General features: G+C 39.0%; 1 protein-coding gene across 1 annotated transcript in view; it reads left to right on the forward strand.

The window, feature by feature from the left end:
- The window catches only part of BCKDHB (branched chain keto acid dehydrogenase E1 subunit beta), a 267225-nt gene that overhangs the window by 72833 nt on the left and 169276 nt on the right, over positions 1–25116 (forward strand). The window contains exon 7 of the mRNA XM_040239085.1: positions 22900–22997. Within this exon, the coding sequence (XP_040095019.1) occupies positions 22900–22997 (98 nt within the window). The remainder of the gene's footprint in view (positions 1–22899; positions 22998–25116) is intronic.

Below are 25116 nucleotides of genomic sequence, written 5' to 3' on the forward strand. Positions count from 1 at the left end.
CAACTTTCTGTACCTCTTGTGTACAGGCCAGCAATGTAGACTGAACTCACCTGAACAGGTCAGGTTTCAGGTGGGCTCTCTAATAGGTCTGTTATCAGTTGCAAGTCAAGTGTGGGTTGAATTTGCTGATGGTGGTTGGGCTGTCTCACATACCTGGAGCTGCGGTTGGTGCACCTTGGTCTACCTCTATCATTTTCCAGCAAGCTAGCTCAGACTTGTTCACATGCTGGAAGCAGCTGTCACAGAGAGCAAGCAGAAGCATGCAAGGCTTTTGAGTGCTAGGCTAGGAACTGGCATACCATCTCCTCCGCTAGAGTGTGTTGGCCAAAGCAAGTCACAAGGCCGGCCCCAAGTTCAGGAGGGGGGCAAAGAGATTTCTACATCTCCATGGGAACAACTGCAAAGTCACATAGCAAAGGGTGTGGATAGGCATTAAAGGATGATAACTATTTTTTAATCTCTTGTATGTTTGTTGAAGCTTCTGAAAGGTACAAGAGCCATCATAAAAGCAGCTCATAAATCCATCTCCTGACTGCTGTTGGTTTTTGTTGTGCAAACTGCTAGACTTTTATCTATAACTTTCAACATTTTATTACTGTCAGTATATTTGTTTTCATTTATTTGATTACAAGTAACTTTTTGCTTTTCATGGTTTTAGTTTCGTATTTGTTTATTTTGTATGAATTGTTCACATAGACTTCAGTCTTAACCTTGTGAAGTAGCATTTATTGTAAACTTAAGATGAGAAGGAAATGCAGTGAATAGACCATTTTTCCAGTTTGTGTGAAAAGCCCTTGAACTAGTATTGAAAAGCAAGAAGAATCAGAAGGTTTACAACTTGAACTACAAAATTATGTTGAATTTGTTTATATATATTCTGTGATTGAGCTGGTAAGATGAAATATTCATGGACTGGGGCCCACTAGAATTTTCCTAATACTCTGGCACATTCTTTATACTATTCATTCACTTGTTGGGCTAATTTTGGACATTAAACAGATGTCTATTTTTGATCATTGGCGTAATCCAACTGGGTACGTTCTCAATGCCTGAGCTTACACTATATATATAAGATCATACTATAAACATTGTTCGGTACTTTGCAAATCTTTTCCCATACATTTACACTTATACGAATATGTGTTATACAGAACACACATACAAATAATCAGAATAAATGTGTTATGTGTAACTATTCTATAATTTGCTTTTCTTCCCAGTTTATTTTGGATACATTTTTAGTGTCAGTTCACAAAAATTTAGCTGATTTTTAGCTTATAAAGTTTCTTGGAATATACTATAATTTATTTTTTCTCCTATTATGGAGCTTTGAATTGTCTGTAAATTCTGCCCATTTTAAACAGTGCTAAACTAAATATTCCTACTTATATATATTTAGGCATATGGAAGGAGAACATTATAAGCCTGTTTTTTTGTAGTATAAACTTTTTAATCTATATTTCTTAATTTTATTCTTGTTTCCTGTAAGCTTCTTACATTCTTTGATTAAGCCCTGAGTAATAAATAATTGATGAAGGCGGACACTGCAAATCTCCAAAGGGCAACTAATGAAAAATTGGAAGGATCAGGTATTACTGACACAGATACTGTGGGGAGACAAAACTCAATACATAACTATTTATAACCTGAACTAAGAATTGAAAGCTGGAAGTGTTTGTAAGACATTTAACTTGGAAATACTAAGAATAAAATGCTTGCATTTTTATTTTCCTGTGTATCAGAATTTAGCTTGTTCTTGTATTTTTAAACTTTCTCTTTCTGTATTCTGTTATAAAAAGTATCTTTTTAGTCTGTTTATTAGAAGTTCGTCTTGTAACAAGTAGATCTCAATAGTTTAATGTTACCTTCTGGGAAATGTCACCATTATATCTATATGGGCTATACCCATGGGCTGGTTGTCATTGAGAACAGCATCTATCCTATTATTTGGAAATACATATTTGTTTCCAAAACTATATTATTTGGAAAATATATAGTTTCTAAGATTTTTTTTTTAAGTTGGCAAAAAAAACTAGAACTTTTTTCTTCTGTTCTTTGCAGCTTGCCTGTAATGATTCTTCTTCTCCAAGAATGTGGTTGTTTCTGTTTATTAAAACTTTTTATGTTCATGAATAAATTCTGTAGGTATTTCCATTATGTTTGGCACACTTTATTGTTAGGGTTATTAGTAGGTGTTTCATTTTGTTGTTGTTGCTGTTATGGGTAGGATATTTTTTCCAGTATGTATTTCTAATTGGTTATTATTGGTATATGGAAAAGCTGTTGATTTTGTTTATTATGTTAATATTGCATTTGGAGACCTTACTTGATTCTCTAATAATATTTCAGATAATAACATTGTTAGTAATATTAATTATCTTAGATGTTCTAGGTAGAAGGTCTTATTCTCCATAGCTAATGATAATTTTACCTCTTTTTTCCTCCAATAATTGATGAGACAGTTAATTTTTCTTTATTAGAACTGTCTCATCCTTTTAAAAAATTTTATTGAAGTATATTTGATATACAATATTATATAAGTTACAGGTATGCAATATACTGATTCATAGTCTCTAAAGTTTATACTCCACTTAAAGTCATAAAGTATGGGCTATATTACCTGTGTTGTACATTATATTCTTGTAGCTGGTTTTATATGTAATACTTTGTTCTTCTTAAATGTCTCATTCTTTCTTAACTTTGAACCTAATTGGTACTCCATCTCTTATTTTTAACTTAGAGGACCCTACCTCCCTTTTCTCTTTACCAAGAGAGGATATATAAAAATTCCAATTTGAACCTCACTTTTTAGATACAGTTTTCAATGAGATAGTTACCAACATTATATATATCTTTTAATTTTTTTTTCCTTTCTGAATTGTTCAAGTGAATAAATGCACCAAGCGTCTGAGTGAGGTGAAAAATTTGTGTGCAGTGTTCCAAATGATCTCTTTGCTGACCTCTGTTTTACAGTAGTACTTGCTTGGGTGGCATCAGAGTGTGTGTTTTCTGTTTTTTTTTTTTAGCTTACAGAATACTGAGGGCAAATATAATAACTAATAGGACAGAAACATTGCTATACATTGTCACAATACTATTAATAATATTATTGTCAAAACAGAACTGTTAACTAACATATAGCTGACCTACAAAAATTCAAATTTGGAATAAAAGACACACACAAAACGCTTTTTCATTTTTCATTCTCAATATATACAAGTGTGTGTTGTGCAAAAGTTGAAACTGTGTGATTCGAGGTCTGCCCATGCCAGTAGGTTAGAACGGTAGAAAGCACTGAACGCTTAAGTCCATTAAGGTTATTTAGGAATTCTCAGACATATTTACTTTTTTCACAGATAGAAATAAAGCTGTCAGGTTTGTAAAAATTACCATTGGGAACTTTTTCTCAATTTAAAGCATTTATTAATTTTGTCTTTACTCTTTCAGCATCTTCCAGTGTTGTCCTTGAATTTATGGACTGTACCTAATTTATCTTTATCTCAAGCACTGAGTATGTCTTGGGTGTGAAATGATTATTAAATCAATGATATTTGTCTTCCTTAAATCACTGAACTACATATCATAGTTTCTGGCTGTATATGTATGCCCAGCGTTCTTAGTAATTTGGTAGTTTTAATCCATGATTTGATATGAAGGAATTTATATAAAAAAATACAGAATTCTAACAGAGGAGTGACATAGAGCTATGCAGAGAGGCAGGTACTGAGTCGATATGTATGTAGACATTTTAAAGGATTGATTTATGGGCTAAAAAGCCTACTTAGTGAATAAATTTGAGAAAATAGATAACCAACAAGGACCTTCTGTATAGCATAGGGAACTATACTCAGCATTTTTTAATAACATATAAGGGAAGAAATATATATATATATTTACTATATAATAAATAAAATGGAATCATAGTGCTATATAGCTGAAACTAGCATGATATTATAAATCAACTATACTTCGGTCAATCAGTTGATAAACATCAGATAGCTTGAAAGCCCTACCTATTTTTTTGATCTCTTTAAACATTCATTTATTTATTATTTTGACTGTACTGAGTCTTCGCTGCCACATGGGCTTTTCCCTAGTTACAGCTAGCGGGGGCTACTCTCCAGTTGTGGTGTGCAGGCTTCTCACTGCAGTGCTTCTCTTGTTGCGGAGCATGGGCTCTAGGGCGTGTGGGCTCAGGAGCTGTGACACACGGGCTCAGGGGTTGCAGTTCTCGGTCTCTGGAGCATAGGTTCAATAGTTGTGGTGCACGGGCTTACTTGTTCCGTGGCATGTGGAGTAATTCCAAACCAGGTATCGAACCCACGTCGCCTGCATTGGCAGGTGGATGCTTTATCACCAAGCCACCAGGGAAGCCCCTATTTTAGAATTTCTTAATGGATTCATTTAAAAAGTGCAGCATCACTGATGTGCTTGGTGACGCAGAAAGGGGTATTCTGTAGAGAAGGTGTACACTAATGATTATTAGTCAAAAAGTGAGTGGGAAGAATTAGATTCTGAAAGTAGAGTCTGACAGATGGCTTAACTTATTTTGCTTATATTTTGTTATGTAATATATAAAGGTGATCTGTAATATTAACATCAGATTAAGTCTAAAGATTTTTTCTTTGAATAAGAAATAGTTTAATTTTCTTTCTTAGAGGTTCATAATATAATGGTGATTTTGCAATTGACTGTGAAAATTAAAATGTTCTTTTTCTATGTCTGCATAATTCTTTTTGTTAGGTGATTTTTTTTTTCCCGCTTTTAAACTCTTGATGTGCTGATGGAGAATGGCTTTAAAATAATGCCTCCCCTCCAATTCAGCATTGCATTATTTTCTTTATTATTTTGCCACTTTTTCTTGTAAGAATCTGTATGAATGAATTTCATTCAAATGTAGCTCCTTACTATAGCAAATGTATAGGAAACTAGTTACTAAAGGAATTCTAGTGTCTTAAATATGAAAAATGGACAATTGCTACTCAAATGGTTGATGGGTGAACTTATATGAGGTTATTCAATGCTGTGCTATACAGTACATGAGGAAAAAACCCTGAAGAGTAATTGCAAAGATTGAACAAGGTATGTTACGAGTCTGGTTGAATTTTGGCATATATACTAAATACACTGATGCACATTGTGGAATAATATCCATCTCATAAAAGCTTTTCTGTTAAATTACATGAGACAGGAAAATGTAATGAGGCTAACTTTGAAATTGTGTTAAGGAATACGATGGTTGTTTTTATCACATCTTTGTTTTTGTGATATATTTTTTGCAAATTATTTTGAGAGGAAATCTTATTTGTCTCATTGCCCCAAAGTACTAGAAATGTGGGGTTTTTAAGATAACTAATTATCAAAGAAAAAGAATTAGCATGCATTTGAGTTTCAATAGGCCCAGGACTTTTTGTTTCAAATTACTCCAGCTATTCAGTTAAAAATAATGGGTAAATTAAAAAGCAAATTTCAGTGGTCACATGACCTCCTGAAACAGTAACACTTGTAAAACAGTCAAAATCTTAAAATCATATCTGTAAAAGTTAGTGTGAGAAGTTTCCTGGCTATATATAAGATATTTGCTGATTCTAGCTTGATGTTGTATTTATATTTAGACAGTTTGATGGGTTATTGGTCTTTATTTAGCAGTTAAGAGTCTCTAGCTAAAAGTTGATGGGCATGCACACACAGATACTAAATTTATGTCTTTCCACCTTCTTGTCTTTAGATAGTCAGAACTCACTTCAATTCATCCAGATAGATTAGGAGTTCACAAATGCAACACCAAATATGACCCGACTTCTTTTACAGTCGGATAGGCTTATCGATATCCTCATTTTCTCTATTTGTCCTAGCATTTCCAAACACAGAGCTTATTTCACAAGGTCAGTCTACAGTGCCTCTATCATGGCTCTTGTAAGCTCAGTTTCCCATAGCTGGTTTTCAAGGACATTTCTAATTTGATGTACCTGCCCATCATATCATACATTAATTTCCTCAAATATGTGTGAGGCTTGCTAAGGTGGGTGAGCTCCTTTTAAAAAACTTAACATTAAAAATTTAATTAAATGTTTCAGTTTTAGTAATTAAAAAATTCATTTCACTTGAATTTTCAAATGTAAATTTCATAAATATTTAATTAGATGTTTCAATTAAAACTTCAGATAGAAAGGTTTCAGAAATTGTGCAGAGGATTCCTATATATATCCCTTTCTCAGCTTCCCTGGTTATTTACATTCTGTGTAACCACAGCAGTAATGATCAAAACCAGGAAATTAGCAATGATATAACACTGTTAACTCTGCTACACACATAGCCCAAATTTCATTAACACTTCTACTCTGTTTTGTATGTATTTACCACTGGCTGTGCTGTGCACTGTTCAGGATCTTAGTTCTCTGACCAGGGATTGAACCTGTGCCCTCTGCAGTGGAAGCACCAAGTGTTAACCACTGGACTGCTGGAGGAGTCCCCACTTACATTCTTCTATGGATCAGGAACTGATCTAGAATCTCCACTTATTGTTACTTTTCCATAGTCTCCTTTTTTTGGGGAAAGTTTTTTTTTTTTGTCTGTTGTGATCTCTACGTTTAGCTTGCTTTCTTGTAGAATGTCTTTCTTCATGATTAAATTCAGGTTATGCCTGTTTTTGGTCAAGAATGCATATGAGTGATGCTATACCCTCTTAGTGCATCCTGTAAGATGATGGATGGCCTTCTTTTTTACTCATTTTGTCATTTCCATTAGTCGTGTATGGTACTACACTGCTTAGAATGCCAGCTTTTTGCCTTTGTGCATCTATCTATTTCTCAGGACCTACATTTCCTTGTGGTTTTCTCTGTTTGCTCCAGTTCACCTGATTTCTCACTTCTCTACTTTCCTCATTGCCTTAAAACTGAGCTCATCATGTGGCTGTGACCTTTAAGGAGTATGTCATGTCCCCCAGGATACATCTCTTGGTTACTCGCTAGTGGTGTTGAGGCTTATTATTACTGTCGACTGAAAAAAGATGTACAACTTGAGAGCTGTGAGTTAAGTTTTCAGTTCAGTTCAGTCGCTCAGTTGTGTCCGACTCTTTGCGACCCCATGAATTGCAGCACGCCAGGCCTCCCTATCCATCACCAACTTTATTTGGGGAAAAATGAGGACTGCATCCAGGGAAGCAGCATCTCAGATAGCTCTGAGAGACTGCTCCAAAGCAGCAGTGGGGGAAAGTCAATATATAAGGTTTTGGTGAGGGGGAATTCAAATATCATGAAGCACTCATTTTACAAAAGGCTTTTTGTTAGTCATGAGGATCTGGTATCACCATAAAGGGATTACTGCTTCTCTAGATATGAGGAGATGCAAGGATTGAGATCATAAAATCTGTTCCTAAGAACATCCAACTATCTAAAGACCTGTTCCACCAGATTCCCTGGAGCACAGAGTGCATCACTCCACTCTGAACTCCCTCAGGGGTTGAGGGGCAACAGCTATAGCAGCATGGGGTTCTGTCTCCGTAGAGGCAGATGGCAAGTGCCTTTGTTGTTCAGCCGTTGGCAATGCTCTCGGTAAGTGCCAATTTGTAGTTGACATTACCCATTTCGTGCTGTCCACACATGTTCCCAATGATAACATGGTTTCAGTAATACCAAAGTGTAGTACCTAATAACTTTATTTATGGAAAGTTAATTTTATTTTCTAATTAGATAGTAGCATTTAATATTAGGGGCTTCCCTTGTGGCTCAGTGGTAAAGAATATGCCTGCAATGCAGGAGCCTCAGGGGCTGTGGGTTTGATCCCTGGGTTGGGAAGATTCCCTGGAGGAGGGCATAACAACCCACTCCAGTATTCTTGCCTGGAGAATCCCATGGACAAAGGAGCCTGGCAGGCTACAGTTTATAGGATTGCAAAGAGTCAGACACGACTGAAGCAACTTAGCATGCACACACTTATTAATATTATAACAAGTATATTGGCAAGTATAGACAAATATGATAACCCAATATTATAATAGTATGTGAAAGTGAAAGTGAAGTCGCTCAGTCCTGTCCGACTCTTTGCAACTCCATGGACTGAAGCCTACCAAGCTCCTCCCTCCATGGGATTCTCCAGGCAAGAGTACTGGAGTGGGTTGCCATTTCCTTCTCCAGGGCATCTTCCCGACCCAGGGATTGAACCTAGGTCTCCCGCATTCCAGGCAGATGCTTTAACCTCTGAGCCAACAGGGAAGCCTATAATGGTATATTGACTTTCTAATTTAAACTATTAATCTTTAGATCTTCAGTAATTTGAGGGGCAGAAGATGAGGAGATTGCATACAACAGTATTTGATTGCTAGAAGAAACTGCATTTAGTTTTCTTTTTCATGTATTCTTATCTGTAACATCAGTGTTAAAAGTAATTGTTAGTGTGTTAGTGTAGAAGTGAAAATCACCAAGAAATATGACCATCTCAAATTTAAAAGGAGTATTCAAGAAAGTAACAATGTAATACAGAGATTAAGTTATGGTTACAGATCAGTTTTGTATAGCAAATGGTAATAGAAATAAGAATAGTGTTCTTGGAGTGAAAACTTTATAGTCTTAATGACTGTACCATTGAATTATTTGAATCTGTAAACCTGTTTTCTTCCTAAGGACTGAAAGAACATCTATAGCAATTAACTTAATGTGTCTTCATTCTGCTTCTGTGATGTGGCAGGTAGACACAGGCTGCTTTTCATGGTTTCCAGGTGAGAGCCTGGGACACAGAAGTAATAGGCTGCTTTGTCCGAGATAGGCGGATTAGATGCAGACACAGGGCTGGGAATGGGCTCTTAGGTGGGTGCCTGCCTTCCCCTATCAGACTGTAAATCCTGGCAAATGAGAGAGGCTCCCTCAGGTATGGAGCCTTTGAATCTGCTGATAGTAATCAAGCAGAGTGAAGTAATTCAGGAATACACTTTCTTTTTAAAAACAACATTTAGTGTTTTATCACAGCATCATGTATAATGCAATATGATAAAGCCCCACTGAGCTTGACATCTGTGGGGAGACGAGCATTACTGTAGATTAGTGCCAGGGCAGAGAAATGACCCTATTATCTCTGTAACGGTAATACTGTGCCTCCCAGGGAAACTTGCATCATTAAGAGTAAGCTGTTATTCTCTTGCTGATTCTCCACAGGTTGTTAATATATTAAATCAGAAAGCATTGGAAAGTTTTTCAAGGAGCTTGGGAATATAACTCAAAAGTTTCACTGTTCAGCTTGACCTGAAACGTCAAGTATATGTGTGGTTACACATGTACACACAAGTCTGGACATGAACACTTAGACACATCTCACAGCTCCATTTTTTTGTACATACCTCCTCTTTCTATGTGAAAAACCTCCTTTATTTTCTCTTAAGTACTTCTTTATTTCTAAGATCTTTGCTTTTTCAGTTTCATGATCTAGCATCTTGCATGATGTCTGCATCTGTTGGGTACAGAGTGACTGTTAAAGAAACAAGCATATATTTATATTCTACATCATGTAATATGTCTGTAATTTATACACTCTTCCATATTTTAAAAATATATTTAAGAAGACCTGTAAGCATTCTCTTCTCTCCCTGTTCTATGTCAGCCAACTTAGCATAGTCTAAAGTCTTAGCACGCAACCGCTTGAGTCCTTCAAGAATACATCTGACATCTGTCCGTAAATTAGAAGAAAATTGGGAGGAAAGAAGGAAGAGACTGGGAAATTAAAAGGGCCCAAGTGTAAGCTAATTCATGCCATGAGCCTATCGTGTATATGTAATTTGATGTGTGTATTTGCAGTTACAAAGGGAGCATACCTCTGGAACTTACAGTATACATTTAAAAATCCACCTTGTCTGATTTTTGAGCAAAAAATTGCATCTTTTATTTGGTCTTGGAAAGCTCTGTCTGTCTTTAAAGTCACGCATTTTTGTCAGTCTCTGGTGCTGAAGGGTTTCTCTGTGGGATGCTCATTTGTCCCTAGATTAGAATGTAATCAGCATGTGGTGAAATGGAGGGGCTCAGTTAGTCCCACTGCTGTGAAAACAGGAATCTGTATTTGTGAGTGCATAGGGGTCCTTCAGTTCCTGAAGTTTCACACTCTAACTCCTCTTACCTGCTCTCTTTCATAAAGAGATTTCATAAATCCATGGTATAGAAATGATGGTTGGAAATAATAATCTTCTTGTGAAATAAGTATCTTTTTAAGTTAATAAAACAAAAAAAATACCTGTGAATTACAGCTTGCTTTCTTAGATGACCTGTTTGCCAAGGTTAAATAAATGAACATATTAAAACTGTATTCTTTTTGTCAAAATATAGTTGATTTACAATATTATATTAGTTTTAGGTATATAACATAGTGATTCAGTAATTTTATAGTTCATACTTCATTTAAAATTATGACAACATAATGGCTATAATTCCCTGTGCTGTGCAATATACCTTGTTGCTTATCTGTTTGGTGCACAGTAGTTTTATCCCTTAATCCCTTACCTCTCTCTTGCCCTTCTTTCCTTTCCCTGTTGGTAGCCACAAGTTGTCTATATCTATGAGTCTGTTTCTATTTTGTTATATACCTTTGTTTGTTTTATTTTTAAAATTGCACATGTAAGTGATAAAATTCAGTATTTGTTTTTCTCCCTTTGACTTATTTCACTAAGTATAATAGCTTCTGCATCCCTGTATGTTGCCAGAAGTGGCAGAGGTTCATTCTTTTTTATTGCCGTGTAATATTCCATTGTATTTGTAGTGGTTGTTCAGTCACTAAGTCATGTCCGACTCATCCATTCATCTGTTGATAGATATTTCAGTTGCTTCCATAAATTGACTATCGTAATTAACGCTGCTGTGAACATTGGGGTACTTGTATCTTTTCAAATCAGTGCTTTCATTTTCTTCAGATATATATGTATACCCAGGAGTGGAATTGCTGGATCATGTGGTGATTCTATTTTTAGTTTTTTTGAGGAACCTCTGTACTGTTTTCCATAGTGCCTGCACCAGATTACATTCCTATCAACAGTATACTAGGGTTCACTTTTTCCACATCCTCACCAGCATTTGTTATTTGTAGACTTTTATTTAAAATTTACTTAATTGAATGACAGTTTCTTTAAATTCTATAGGGCTTTACAATTATCAAAAGTTTCATGCACATGATTTTGTACAGTCCCATAAAAACCCTTTTCTCCCCTCTACTCCTGTATTTCCCCTCCCTCTTCCCTCTCCCTATGGATATAGCCACTAGTTTGTTCTCTATATCTGTGAGTCTGCTTCTTTTTTTTTTAAATTCACTAGTCTGTTGTAGTTTTTAGGTTCCACTGAGAAGTGATAATCACTACAATGCCCTACAAGTCCATCCATGTTGCTGAAAATGGCAAAATTTCATTCTTTCTTATGCCTGATTAGTATTCTGTAATATGTAGTCTGTGTGTATATTATATATATCTCTCTCACAGCTTTTTAATCGATCCATCTGTTTATGGGTACTTAGGTTGCTTTCATATCTTGGCAGTTGTAAATAATGCTCCTGTGAACATTGGGATGCATGTATCTTTTTGAATTAGTGTTTTTATTTGTTTGTTTGGATATATACACAGGAGTGAAATTGCTGGATCATGTGATAGTTCTATTTTTAGTCTTTTGCAAAACCTCCGTAACTTTTCCACAGAGGCTGTAGCAGTTTACGTTCGTACCATCACTGTACAAGGGTTCCCTTTTCTCCACCTCTTCACCAGTGTTTGTTATTTGTGTTCTTTTTGATGATAGTCATTTCAACAGGTGTGAGGTGATATCTTCTTGTGGTTTTGATCTGCGTTTCTCTAATGATTAGCGATTTAGGTCATACTGAATGGTCACTCATCTCACACGCTAGTAAAGTAGTGCTCAAAATTCTCCAAGCCAGACTTCAGCAATATGTGAACCATGAACTCCCTGATGTTCAGGCTGGTTTTAGAAAAGGCAGAGGAACCAGAGATCAAATTGCCAAATCCGCTGGATCATGGAAAAAGCAAGAGAGTTCCAGAAAAACATCTATTTCTGCTTTATTGACTATGCCAAATCCTTTGTCTGTGTGGATCACAAGAAACTGTGGAAAATTCTGAAAGAGATGGGAATACCAGACCACCTAACCTGCCTCTTGAGAAATCTGTATGCAGGTCAGGAAGCAACAGTTAGAACTGGACATGGAACCACAGACTGGTTCCAAATAGGAAAAGGGGTACGTCAAGGCTGTATATTGTCACCCTGCTTATTTAACTGATATGCAGAGTACATCATGAGAAACGCTGGACTGGAAGAAACACAAGCTGGAATCAAGATTTCTGGGAGAAATATCAATCACCTCAGATATGCAGATGACACCACCCTTATGGCAGAAAGTGAAGAGGAACTAAAAAGCCTCTTGATGAAAGTGAAAGAGGAGAGTGAAAAAGTTGGCTTAAAGCTCAACATTCAGAAAACGAAGATCATGGCATCTGGTCCCATCACTTCATGGGAAATAGATGGGGAAACAGTAGAAACAGTGTCAGGCTTTATTATTTTGGGCTCCAAAATCACTGCAGATGGTGACTGCAGCCATGAAATTAAAAGACGCTTACTCCTTGGAAGAAAAGTTATGACCAACCTAGATAGTATATTCAAAAGCAGGGACATTACTTTGCCGACTAAGGTCCGTCTAGTCAAGGCTATGGTTTTTCCTGTGGTCATGTATGGATGTGAGAGTTGGACTGTGAAGAAGGCTGAGCGCTGAAGAATTGATGCTTTTAAACTGTGGTGTTGGAGAAGACTCTTGAGAGTCCCTTGGACTGCAAGGAGATCCAACCAGTCCATTCTGAAGGAGATCAGCCCTGGGATTTCTTTGGAAGGAATGATGCTAAAGCTGAAGCTCCAGTTCTTTGGCCACCTCATGCGAAGAGTTGACTCATTGGAAAAGACTCTGATGCCTGGAGGGATTGGGGGCAGGAGGAGAAGGGGACAACCGAGGATGAGATGGCTGGATGGCATCACGGACTCGATGGATGTGAGTCTGAGTGAACTCCGGGAGTTGGTGATGGACAGGGAGGCCTGGCGTGCTGCGATTCATGGGGTCGCAAAGAGTTGACACGACTGAGCGACTGAGCGACTAAACTGAACTGAATGATTAGCAATGATGAGCATCTCCCCCCCGCCCCCCGCCACCCCGCATTTTTTGGCCATGCCTCATGGCATGTGGGATATTTCCCAACGCGGAACCCATGTCTGTCTTAGCCACTGGACCACCAGCAGAGCCCCCCGTGAGCGTCTTTTCATATGCCTGTTGCCCACCTGTATATTTTCTTTGGCACAAGTGTCTGTTCAGGTCTTCTACCCGTTTTTAAGGACCATTTCTTTGCTTTTTTGGTTATTGAGTTTATGAGTTGTTTATATATTGTAGATTTTGGTCATATCATTTGTCTTCATTTTGTCACTGGTTTCCTCTGCTGTGCAAAAGCTTTTAATTTTAATTAGGTTTCACCTGTTTATTTTTGCTTCCATTTCTTTTGCCTGAGGAGACAGAGCCAAGAAAATAGCTTCTGATTTATGTCAAAGAGTATTTGGCCAGTGTTCTCTCCTGGAAGTTTTATGATTTCCGGTCTTACATTTAGATCTTTTTTTGTGTGTGTATGTGTGTTTAGCAGAATTTTATTAAAATATGAAAAGGAACAAAGAAAGCTTATGACATAGACATCAGAAGGGAGATGGAGAGTGCCCCCCTCACTAGTCTAAGCAAGGGAGGTATATACTTTTTAAATTAATTATTGCAACAAATCAAAAGAATGTCTCAAGGTTGAAAAAAATTTACCAGACGTTCTCCCAGGATTAGAACTTAACAATAGAAAGATCTTACCAGACCCACTCCCATAATATACATTTTAAGACAACAAGACTAGTCCGAAGGTTTTCAGGAAGGAGAAACTATCCTCAAGCAGGATACATTGTTGTTACAGAATCCTTAGTACAAAGTTTAAACAGAGTTGTTTGTTGTGTAATCATCACTTCAGGGCTTAAAGAAAAAACATTTTATGTGACCAAGACTAAGGAATGTAAAGAAAAAAAAAAAAAGACATTTGTCCTTTCCTCCTCCGTGAGAATTCCAGACCCCTATCTCTTCCTTGAGAGCCCCAGATCCTTCTCCCCTCCTTGGGGACCCCGGACTTCTTATCAACATGCCTAGAAATTGACTCTCTCATTCCCTGCTTTTCTTTTAGGAGAATATGGCTGCCAAGGGAAAAGGGGCGTCACTCTCTTTCTGTAACTACTTCCCGCTGTCCAGGGGCACAGGCCTTAAATTGTTGAGGCAGCATATTCTCCTGACCCTCATATTAAGGGTCTCTGATCCAGGGGCACCAAGTAATAATTGGAGGAGTTTGTGGTGCTTGTAGGAGCCTGGACAACCATTTGTAACTTAAAAGCTTTCAGACCGTTAGAAACAAATCCAGTTATACAGTCATAGATGTAAGGCAAAATAGTCATTAGACCAAGCTAAAACATAATCAAAATTAAAAGTTACATTATGTCCATGGATACATCAGTCCATCTTAGGATTGTTAAGATGTCATCAGATCAAGAAGAGGGGTCACATATGATTGTTGTTGATGAAGGTATTCGCAGAGCTGAAGAAGGTCCTTTCTTTGAAGAAGAGAAACCCACCATGGGAAGCCTGCAGTTGATGAGGAGGGGGAGTGCTCCAGACAACCAGCACTTAGACTGATTTTGGAGGCTGGGTCGAGGGTCACCTCCCAGGGTTCTCGTAATGTCTGTTGAAAAGCTGAAAGCTGAATCACATAGTTAATTCTAAGGCTTTAGGATCTATGACAATATCTGTGTGCAAAAATGGTCTGCCACTGAGAGTCCCTTCTTAGGAACAGTTTGAGCCCTCATTAAAGCTATGGGTAAAACTTTAAACCAACTGTCTTGTGTTTCCTGAGTTAGCTTACACAGATGCCTCTTAAAAATGTCATTAGCCTTTTCAATGTGACCAATACCCTCTCAGTTCAGTTCAGTTCAGTCGCTCAGTCGTGTCCGACTCCTTGCGACCCCATGAATCGCGGCACGCCAGGCCTCCCTGTCCATCACCAAGTCCTGGAGTTCACCCAGACCCACGTCCATTAAATCAGTGATGCCATCCAGCCATCTCATCCTCTGTTGTCCCCTTCTCCTCCTGCCCGCAATCCCTCCCAGCATCAGAGTCTTTTCCAATGATTCAACTCTTTGCATGAGGTGACCAAAGTACTGGAGTTTCAGCTTTAGCATCATTCCTTCCAAAGAAATCCCAGGGCTGATCTCCTTCAGAATGGATTGATTGGATCTCCTTGCAGTCCTAGGGACTCTCAAGAGTCTTCTCCAACACCACAGTTCAAAGGCATCAATTCTTTGGCGCTCAGCCTTCTTATTGTCTGAAATTTCTAAATGAGCCAGACATCACTTTAAGACAACTGAGAGGATTTTTGGAAATAAAAATCAGTTGTCTTAAAGTGATATTTGGCTCGTTTAGGAATTTCAGACAATAAAGTATAAGGATTAGGCACCACGGGGTGTAAAGGAACTGCAGCTTCATTTATTATTTGTGAATCTTGAACTGCTGCTGCTGCTGCTGCTGAGTCGCTTCAGTCGTGTCTGACTCTGTGTGACCCCACAGACGGCAGCGCACCAGGCTCCCCCGCCCCTGGGATTCTCCAGGCAAGAACACTGGAGTGGGTTGCCATTTCCTTCTCCAATGCATGAAAGTGAAAAGTGAAAGGGAAGTTGCTCAGTTAGTTCCGACTCTTAGCGACTCCATGGACTGCAGCCCACCAGGCTCCTCCACCCATGGGATTTGCCAGGCAAGAGTATTGGAGTGGGGTGCCATTGCCTTCTCCGGAATCTTGAACTAGTCTCCATTTATCAGTTGATTTCTTTTACACCCAAAATAGGAGTGCTGCCTGGACTATTACAGGGAATTAATAGTCCCTGTTCCTTTAAATTTTCCATGATGGGTTTTAACCCTTCCTTAACCTCGGACTTCAGTGGATACTGCTTTTGACGTGGAAATAAGTGTGGATCTTTGAGCTTGACAATACAGGAATAGCATTTTGTGCTCGACACACAGTTTTTCATCAGCCCACACTTTAGGATTTACATTTTGTTTAATTAATGGAGAGAAAGAGCAGGCTCCATTTTAATGAAAACAAAGGCCTGGACCTTGTTCAGTATATCCCTCCCCAGAAGGGGTAAAGGAGACTCTGGCATGGTCAGAAACTCGTGAGGAAACAGCACAGAGCCCCAGTTGCAGCTTAAAGGATGACTGAAATAATAGTGTTTCGCTCATCCTGGCAGTCCCATTACAGTAGTGGATCAGGAGCAAAGTGGACCAGGGGCTTCAGTGAGCACAGAGAAAGTTGCCCCAGTGTCCAAAAGAAAATCCACTGATTGGCCCCCCACAGTTAGTAATACCCAGCGTTCCTCAGTTGTAATTAGGATAGGAGCTTGTGCGGGGCCCCCTAGGCACCTTCAGTCCTGATTGCCTCAGAGTCCGATCGCTGGGGCGTACCCTTCAGAGGGCAGTCTCTTCTCCAGTACGGTCCTTTGCAGACCGGACATGGAGCCAGGGACGGCTTAGATGCCTGCGGGCAATCCCACTTGAGGTGCCCCCTCCTATCCACAGTAATATGAAGTCCGTCCCTTTTTATCCTGGGTCTCTCTGGGCATTTTCCCTCAGGCTGTTTCAGAGCTGATCTAACAGCCATTTTGGGGCTTCAGTCTTTTGCCTGGTCTGTTTTTTTCACCTTTCCTCCTCCTCTTTTCTACCATAATAGATGTCTGAGCCAGTTGGAACAGATTATCTAAAGACTGATTTGTTCCATATGCCTGTTTTAGTAGCTTACTGTGGATATCTGGAGCCGACTGAGTGAGAATCTATCTTTTAAGATTATTTCTCTCTCTGAATTTTTGGAATTAATGTCAGTAAACTTGAGGAGAGCCTCCTGTAGCCTGTCTAGGAATTTACCAGGAATTTCCTTCTCTCCCTGTTCTGTGTCAGCCAACTTAGCATAGTCTAAAGTCTTAGTGCTCAATCGCTTGAGTCCTTCAAGAATACATCTGACAAAGTGGCTCTATTATGGGAATTTCTTGGCTCCCAGTAAGAAGGAGGGCTATTTCTTGTTCCCTCTTTCCCCTTGTCTCATGGTCAAGCCATTCATCTCCAAAAGCAGTAGCTTCTCCCAAAACTCTAAGTTTTTGAGGGGTCAGTGTCTATTCCAAGACATACATTACATCTCTCCAAGTAAGGTCATAAAGTAAAGTTAGTTCTATAAAGGCTTCTATGTACTTTTTTGGATCCTCTAAATAGGCCCGACCACAATTGGGACTGTTGGAATTTCTACTGAGACTGAGGCAAGCCCTCCTTGGAAGGGTGCCCTGACTGTCAGCCTGTTCGGTTGGGAACCCCAGGTACAGGGGCAAAGTTAGAAGGCAGGAGGGAACTGAAGGTTTCACAGCCAAATCTGCACCCTTAGGACACAAGTCTGGCATGTCTTGAAGAGGGATAAAGAGCAACACATACGGCACTTGTACCCATTTCTCTTGTTTTCTAACTACTGTTTTAGTTGTAAAACAGTAATAATTGAGACCTTTCAACCAGTCAGTGTTCCCTCTTCCAAAGGATACTGTGGCCATTCAGTATCACAGAAGATCAGGTGTGTCTTTTTTTTTTTTTTAACTCGGGGAATCAAACTTCTCCCAGTTTTTTAAAAAATACATTTTAAAGGAGTGGTTATGGAACTGGAGCTAACCAGAGCTAAGAAAAAAGCATCATCCACAGCCGTGGCTTCTTTCCACTGGAGACATCCCTTTCTTTCCACTGGAGACGTCCCTCTCTGCTCTCAGGGGTGTAGACAGACTTTCCACCGAAGCTTTCCTTCCCTGGTCGGACTTAGTCTGTCCCTTACTGATGCAGGCATCTTACTCGTCCTTCCCGGTTCTACCACCAAGGCAGGGTGGAGATGCACCAGGGGTAGACCTGATGGTATCCCAAATGGATTTTGAGTTCCTTACCACTAAGACCTTTGTTTGATTTGCCCTTTTCTCTGATGCCACCCAGAGTGTAACAGAGTAGCTTTCCTGGAATGTCTCCCAAGCTAAGACCACCAGGGGAAGCATCCCTCTTCCGTGTGCTTGTGCACACTCCTGAGTTACATTCCTGACCGCAGTAGAAATGGTGAGTCATAAAGGGCCAAACAACAACCAAGATGTCCCTTCTGACTGTCGCCACGCCAGTATAGCAAAAGAGGCGGGGGAGGGCTGGCCAGAGAGGAAAAAGTGATTTTTGTCCTCGAGCTACTAGAGCCAATCCTTCCAGTTCATTGCCACAGATTCCACACACACGAAAAATATCTAAGGAGTTGAGACAAAAGCCATCAGAGAGCCTCCTCTGACCCACTAAGAGCTAGCACTACCATACCAAAGGAAGAAACCCATTGTATTTCCAATCCGACCAGATCCTGCAATTCCTGATCTGTGTTCTCAAAAACCTCATGGTCACCAGCAATGCTTCTATCCGTATAGGTGGGAGGCACAGCCGTGACAAAGACTCACTTTCAGGTCGCTGGCCCCTGAGGCAGGCAGCCAAGAGCGTGACCTCTAGCCTGAGAGACGTTCTTGGGGCTAGAGCTCCACGTTGCTCCCAAATGTGCTCCTATAACTTTCGGCTCTTAGCAAGGCTAGGAGCTTCCATACATGGGGTCTAAGTAAAAGTACATAGTAAAAGCATGGATCGCAAGTCCCTTGAAAGTCCATGATCTAACGGATTAGGTTAGTAGTTCTAATTCCCGGGCAATTATGCTATGGTCAAAGAGACCAGGAAAAGCTGACCGAGGAAGGGAAGTTCGGTCCACACGCTTCGCCATTTCTGGCTGCTCCCCTTGCAGGGACATTGGGTGTTTCTTGGCGTTGGCAGGTTGGTATAAACCCCCGACAAGTCTCCCTTTTCTGGGACTGCCTTCAGTCATTACTAGACACCATGAAACCGCTGAGAAGGGCTCACCACTTGCTTCATACAGGGTATGTCATTCATTCACACAAGCACACTGAAGAGTTAGTAAAGCAGAAAACGTGTACACTGAGAAAGCAGAGAGGCTAGCGCTCTGAGTGTTCTTACCTTGTCCTGAAGATCCCGGACGAGCCCCCAAGATGATATCTTACAGTGAACGGTGTCGGATTTGTGATCTCTGAATAAGACGATTTAGCTTTGGGACCAGGGACTAGGCTTGATCACTCAAGAGCTTTTGTATATCAGAGTTTTATTAAAGTATGAAAAGGGACAGAGAAAGGTTCTAACATAGACATCAGAAGGGGCACGGAGAGTCCTCCCTCATTTAGGTCTTTAATCCATAAAATTGTAATCTTATTTTTATCCTCTCAGGATTAAATTTATGCAGATCTAAGGAGAGAGGTTTTTTTAGGTTCTTTTTAATATGTCTCTTCTTGTATCTCGTTCTTGGCATGCTTTTATTTTTTTAATGGAAGATTAAGCCTTGTTTGCCATGTTGTCCCTTAATTAGTTGTTAAAGTAATGAAGCCTTATTATTCTGGGTAATTTATTGAATACAATGAAGCAGTTAGTCAGTCACTGGCAATTTTTCAAAGGAGGTGGGCCAAGATGCCAACCCACTTCTTTCGGTGCTCCAGCCCTTAGCGTTGTGTGTTCCAGGGATTTGCTAATTACTAGCTGGCAACTGATTTACAAGACGGGAAAGACTGAGCTCTTGAATGGTGGCCACTGATTCACAGGCAAGGCGGAGCGTGTACTGGCTTCCAGCCTTGACTTTTGGCATGCAGACCCTGCTGCTTGGGGGAAGAAGACTTGGTGATGGCGAGGAGCCTGTGTGCTACCTTTGGCATGCTTGCCAGATGTTATCACTGTTGTTCTTAACCGTCACTTTAGTGCTGAGCAGCTGAGAACTGCTAAGTAAAATATATTATTCCAGTTGAATATGTCTGTTTTCCTATTTGACTGTTTCTTTGTCCATCCATCCCTTCATATTTCCATTGGTCCATCCATTCATCTGATACTGGATTTAAGCCATCAACGAATGGTCTGTAATTAACCTCTGAAAGCACTGTTTAGAATTGAGGCTGGGAAACATTTTCTGTAAAGGGATAGGCAATAAATATTTTAGGTGTATAGGCCATGATGTCTCTTGGAACTACTCAGCTTTGTTGAGGAAGGGCGAGAACAGCCATAGGTAATATGTAAATAAACAGATGAGGTTGTGTGCCAAGAAAACATTGTTTACAAAAGTGGACTTGCCTACTCTTGGTTTAGACAGTTGGGAGTATCTGATTGAATGAACCTAGTTTGTGTGCTACACACACACATATACACACACAAAGAAAAAAACCTTTAAAAGTGTTTTTGATGCTCTTCTAACAGCTGTGTGTCAGGTTTCTTGGCTTAATTGTCATCTGTGTTGAGGTTTACCCACAAAAGTAGTTTTATAAGTTTTGCTATTTTATTTGTTCATTTATTTCGTTAAACATATTGATGATTTAAAACGTTCATTTCTCTCTGGCACTGGTTAAAGGCAAGTCATTGGATTGGAAATATACAAAAATACAAGGAATAAAATTCACCATTAACTTTTATAATTTTTAACTTACAAATAGGATTTCAAGACTATACTTTTGATGTGAAAATATGACCAATATATACTGTTGAGTGGGAAAGGAGATTATGGAAGGGTTCTAAACAGCATGTACAGTGTGATTATATTTGTGGAAAGAAAACAAGATTTACATATGTCTTTGAACTGTGCAGGTCCATCTATATGCAGATTTTTTTGACAGTACCCATTACTGTGTTACTACAGGGCCAGAGTTGGTTGAATCTGAGGATGTGGAGGATCAACTCTAAGTTGTATGCAGATATTTGACTGCACAGAGATTCCTTGCCCTTAGCCATAATATTGTTCAAGGGTTAACATGTGTATGCATACTTACATACTATAAATATCTGAAAAGATAGTGAATCAGCCAGGGTTCTTAATTTTTAAGTGATGAGATCAACTTTGTCCAATATAAGCAGAAAAGATTCATTAAAGGATAACAAGTAGCCCAGAGATCCCTGGAGTACCTAAGAACCAGGGTTGTGTGTATGTGTGTCTCTGTGTGTACTCAGTCATGTCCGACTCTTTACAACCCTAAGGATTGTAGCCCGCCAACTCCTCTGTCCATGAGATTTCCCAGGCAAGAATACTGGATTGTGTAGCCGTTTCCTTCTCCAGGGAATCTTCCCTACCCAGGGATTGAACCCATGTCTCTTGCATTGGCAGGTGGATTCTTTACCACTGAGCTACCAGGGAAACCCTGTATGTCTAGATTCAGTACCCCAAATTTCACTGCATAACTGGTGTTGCAAAGATATTCCAGCAGATGGCAGTGGACATGGGACTGTGTAGATGTCTGAATCACTGATTCCACTGAGCCTGGCTGCTGGATCTGCCTCCACAGTTGCCAGGATTCTGGAATACTTGCTGGTCTCCTGTGTCATTGACTTCCGCTTCACAGTCTGTCATGGGCGGGAGCATTTGATGGGCAGAGTCCACATTTTATGCCCTAGCTGCATGGGAAGCTGGGAAAGTGAATATGTAGACCTGACTTCTGTAGTGGACAAGGGGCCCTGCTTCATAAGGATCACAGGAAGATATTTAAGATCTTGCCTTAAAGATATTTAAGATCTTGTTATCTTGCTGGACAACAGCAAGAGTGAGAGCTTTCCACTGCAGACACCCAGGAAACTGTTGGCATTGATTACTACTGGACAGTGGAGTTGGAAGGGCTGACTGGAGAGCACAGGGAACCTTTTATTTTACTCTTCTGTGCTCCTTGAATTAAAAAAAAAAAAATCTCATATAATTTGTACAGCAGAAATGAACACAACATTGTAAATCAACTGTAATAAAATTTAAACAAAACAAAATAGGGCTAATTCATATAACAATGATAATGAAAGGACTCTGGAGGAAAATGAAGAAAAGGGAGTGACCTTTTTTTTCTTATCTCTTCCATTGTTATCCTGCTTCATGTGGTAATTCAAGAAGAATTACCCATCATCATGGGGGCAATTTGGTTTACTCAGTTTCACTTAAAAATTCATCATACCATTTCCTCTTGAGTTTGATCAACTCTCGGTTACTTGCACTTTGCTGGGCAGAGAGGTCATGAAATGGTTTTCTCTGGGATACCAGTGATGTATTCTTCCTTTGGCTTGGTGCAGCTGATTCAGTTTGTCTCTGAGGTCTACAGAGATCAGAGTTGAAAACTGAGGTGTTGTCATCTGCTGTGGTTGGTGAAAGTGTCCATAGTTGCAAGACACAAAAATAAAATATACTTAGAAAGTAGGCCATATTATGTGTTTTTTTCCTGTTTTTCAAGCACTCATCAATTTCTTGACTCTTTGATAGAAAAGTTATCTGAGAACTTAATTCAGTCCGATAAAGTTTTAGCAGGCATATTAAAATCTTTTTAAACTTTATTTTTGTATTGTTTCATGTTTATAGGAAAAGAATGAAGACACTACAGAGTTCCCATATACCCCTTTATTTGCATCTTATGTGTGATATACTTGGTGTAATTAATGAACCAATATTGATGATATTATTGACATTATTATTGACTAAATAACAGACTTTATTAAAATTTTCTTAGTTTTTCCTTATAGCTGATTTGATTGTACTTTTTCATCCGTGTAGTGCTGTCATTATAGTAATTCTATTTCAGTTATACATAACTTCTGGAATTTGGAGGAAGAATAAATAAAATAAAGCTTTGCCACAATGAAGTTCTCATATTCTTTTTGCGTAAATGTCACATAAGGATAACTGACCTTACATGTTTCTCCCCCTCGTTTTACGTTCAGTGGAGCAGGTTCCGGTAGAGCCATACAACATCCCTCTTTCCCAAGCTGAAGTCATCCGAGAAGGCAGTGATGTTACTCTAGTTGCCTGGGGCACTCAGGTCAGTAACCATTACAGCAGCTGGTAATGCCATCTTGTGTGTGGAAGCTCTCATTAAAAAAAAAAAAAATTATTTGTTTTTATTTGAAGGATAATTGCTTTACAATATTGTGTTGGTTTTTACCAAATTTCAGCATGAATCAGTCATAGGTTTACCCATGCCCCCTCCCACTTGAACATCCCACCCACCTCCCTCCCCCATCCTACCCCTCTAGGTTGTTACCGAGCCCTGGTTTCGAGTTCCCTGACTCATACAGCAAACTCCCATTGACTATCTATTTTATATATGGTAATGTATGTTTCCATGTCACTCTTTCCGTACATCTCACCCTCTCCTTCCTCCCTCCCTGCACGCCCCCACTCCCAGCTGTGTCCATAAGTCTGTTCTCAATGTCTGTGTCTCCATTGCTGCTCTGCGCATTGGAAGCTCTCATTTCAAATTCTGATTCTCTGAAGCATTAAAAATGTCTCCCTTATTTCTCATATTTAAATCTTGTTTGATGCTATATCTGTATCTGATACTGATTTCTGGTTGAAGGCAAGATGCCTTTCCATTCATATGCATATGGTGAAGTCTTTAAAAATATGTTGATAGTTTACAAAAATGTATTCATTAGACACTTTCTTTTGAAGCACACATTTGGCATCCTCACTACTTGTTGCTGCTTTTGACATACCATCTTCTTTTTTTGGCCATTATTCTTATTATTCTATTGAATTAAAGATTTAAAAATTCTGTAGTGCTTTAGAATTTTCAAAAGTTTCATGCACAAGACTTCATATAATCCCATAATAACCCCCTCCTTTTTTATCCCCCATCCCTGTAGTTCCCCTCTGTGCTTCTCTCTCCCCACAGGTAACCATTAGTTTGTTCTCTGGATCTGTGAGTCTGCTGCTGCTGCTTTTTTATTTACTAGTTTGTTGTATTTTTTAGATTCCACATGTAAGTGATATCCTGCAATATTCTCTGTCTGACCTTTTTCACTTAGCGTAATGCCCTCCAAGTCCATCCATGTTGCTGCAAATGGCAAAATTTCATTCCATTTTTTTTTTTAATGGCTAAGTAGTGTGTGTCTATCTATCTATCTATCTATCTATCTATATTTCACAGCTTCTTTCTCCATTCTATTGATAGATACTTAGGTTGCTTTCATACCTTGGCAATTGTAGATAATGTTGCTATGACCAGTGGGATACATATATCCTTAAAATTAATGTTTTTCTTTTTCTTTTTCTTTTTTGTATGTATACCCAAGAGTGGAATTGCCAGGTCATATGGTAGTTCTAGTTTTAGTCTTTTGAGGAACCTTTGTACTATTTTCCAGAGCGGTTGCACCAGTTTACATTCCAACAGTGTACAAGGGCTCTCTTTTCTCCTTTTCCTTGCCAACATTTGTTATTTGTGTTGTTTTTGAGGATAGCTATGCTGACAAGTGAGAGGTGATATCACGTGGCTTTGACTTGCATTTCCCTGATGGTTAGTGATGTTTTCATCCCATCTGTTTCCATCTCTTGTGATTACTTTGCTGGCTACATGGACCCATCCACTGGTTCAGCCTCATTATTTCATACCTTCCCCTAGTGAGCTGATCTGTCTTAGTTTTCCTCCGAGCTTATTATCATATTGCTCTATTTCCAAACTTTTAAGCTCAGGACTCATTCTCTGGCCATAGCCTTCTATCTCTCTTTGGGACTGACAAGTATACACTACTATATATAAAATAGATAACCAACAAGGACCTACTGTTATAGCACAGGGAACTGTAGTCTTTACTCTGTAGTGGTCTACATGAAAAAGAATCTAAAAAAGAGAGGATATATGTATATGTATAACTGATTTACTTTGCTGTATACCTGAAATAACACAACATTGTAAATCAACTATTCTCCAATAAAAATTTTAAAAAAAGAAATGATCAGTTTTTTTTTTTCTGTGAAAAGGAGGTACTTCTTATTTTAGAAAATTTAATACTGTAAAATACAAAGAAGATCATGAAAATCATTTGCAATCTGACAGCTTCCTTCTCTCTTCTGCATTTCATTTGTGGTTTGGAGAGCTGCAGTCCTCATGGTTTCTCACCTCCTGTGGCATAACCATGCTGGTTGGTGTGTCACATCTG

Source organism: Oryx dammah, unplaced genomic scaffold, assembly GCF_014754425.2.
Source record: "Oryx dammah isolate SB20612 unplaced genomic scaffold, SCBI_Odam_1.1 HiC_scaffold_4, whole genome shotgun sequence".
NCBI lineage: Eukaryota > Metazoa > Chordata > Mammalia > Artiodactyla > Bovidae > Oryx > Oryx dammah.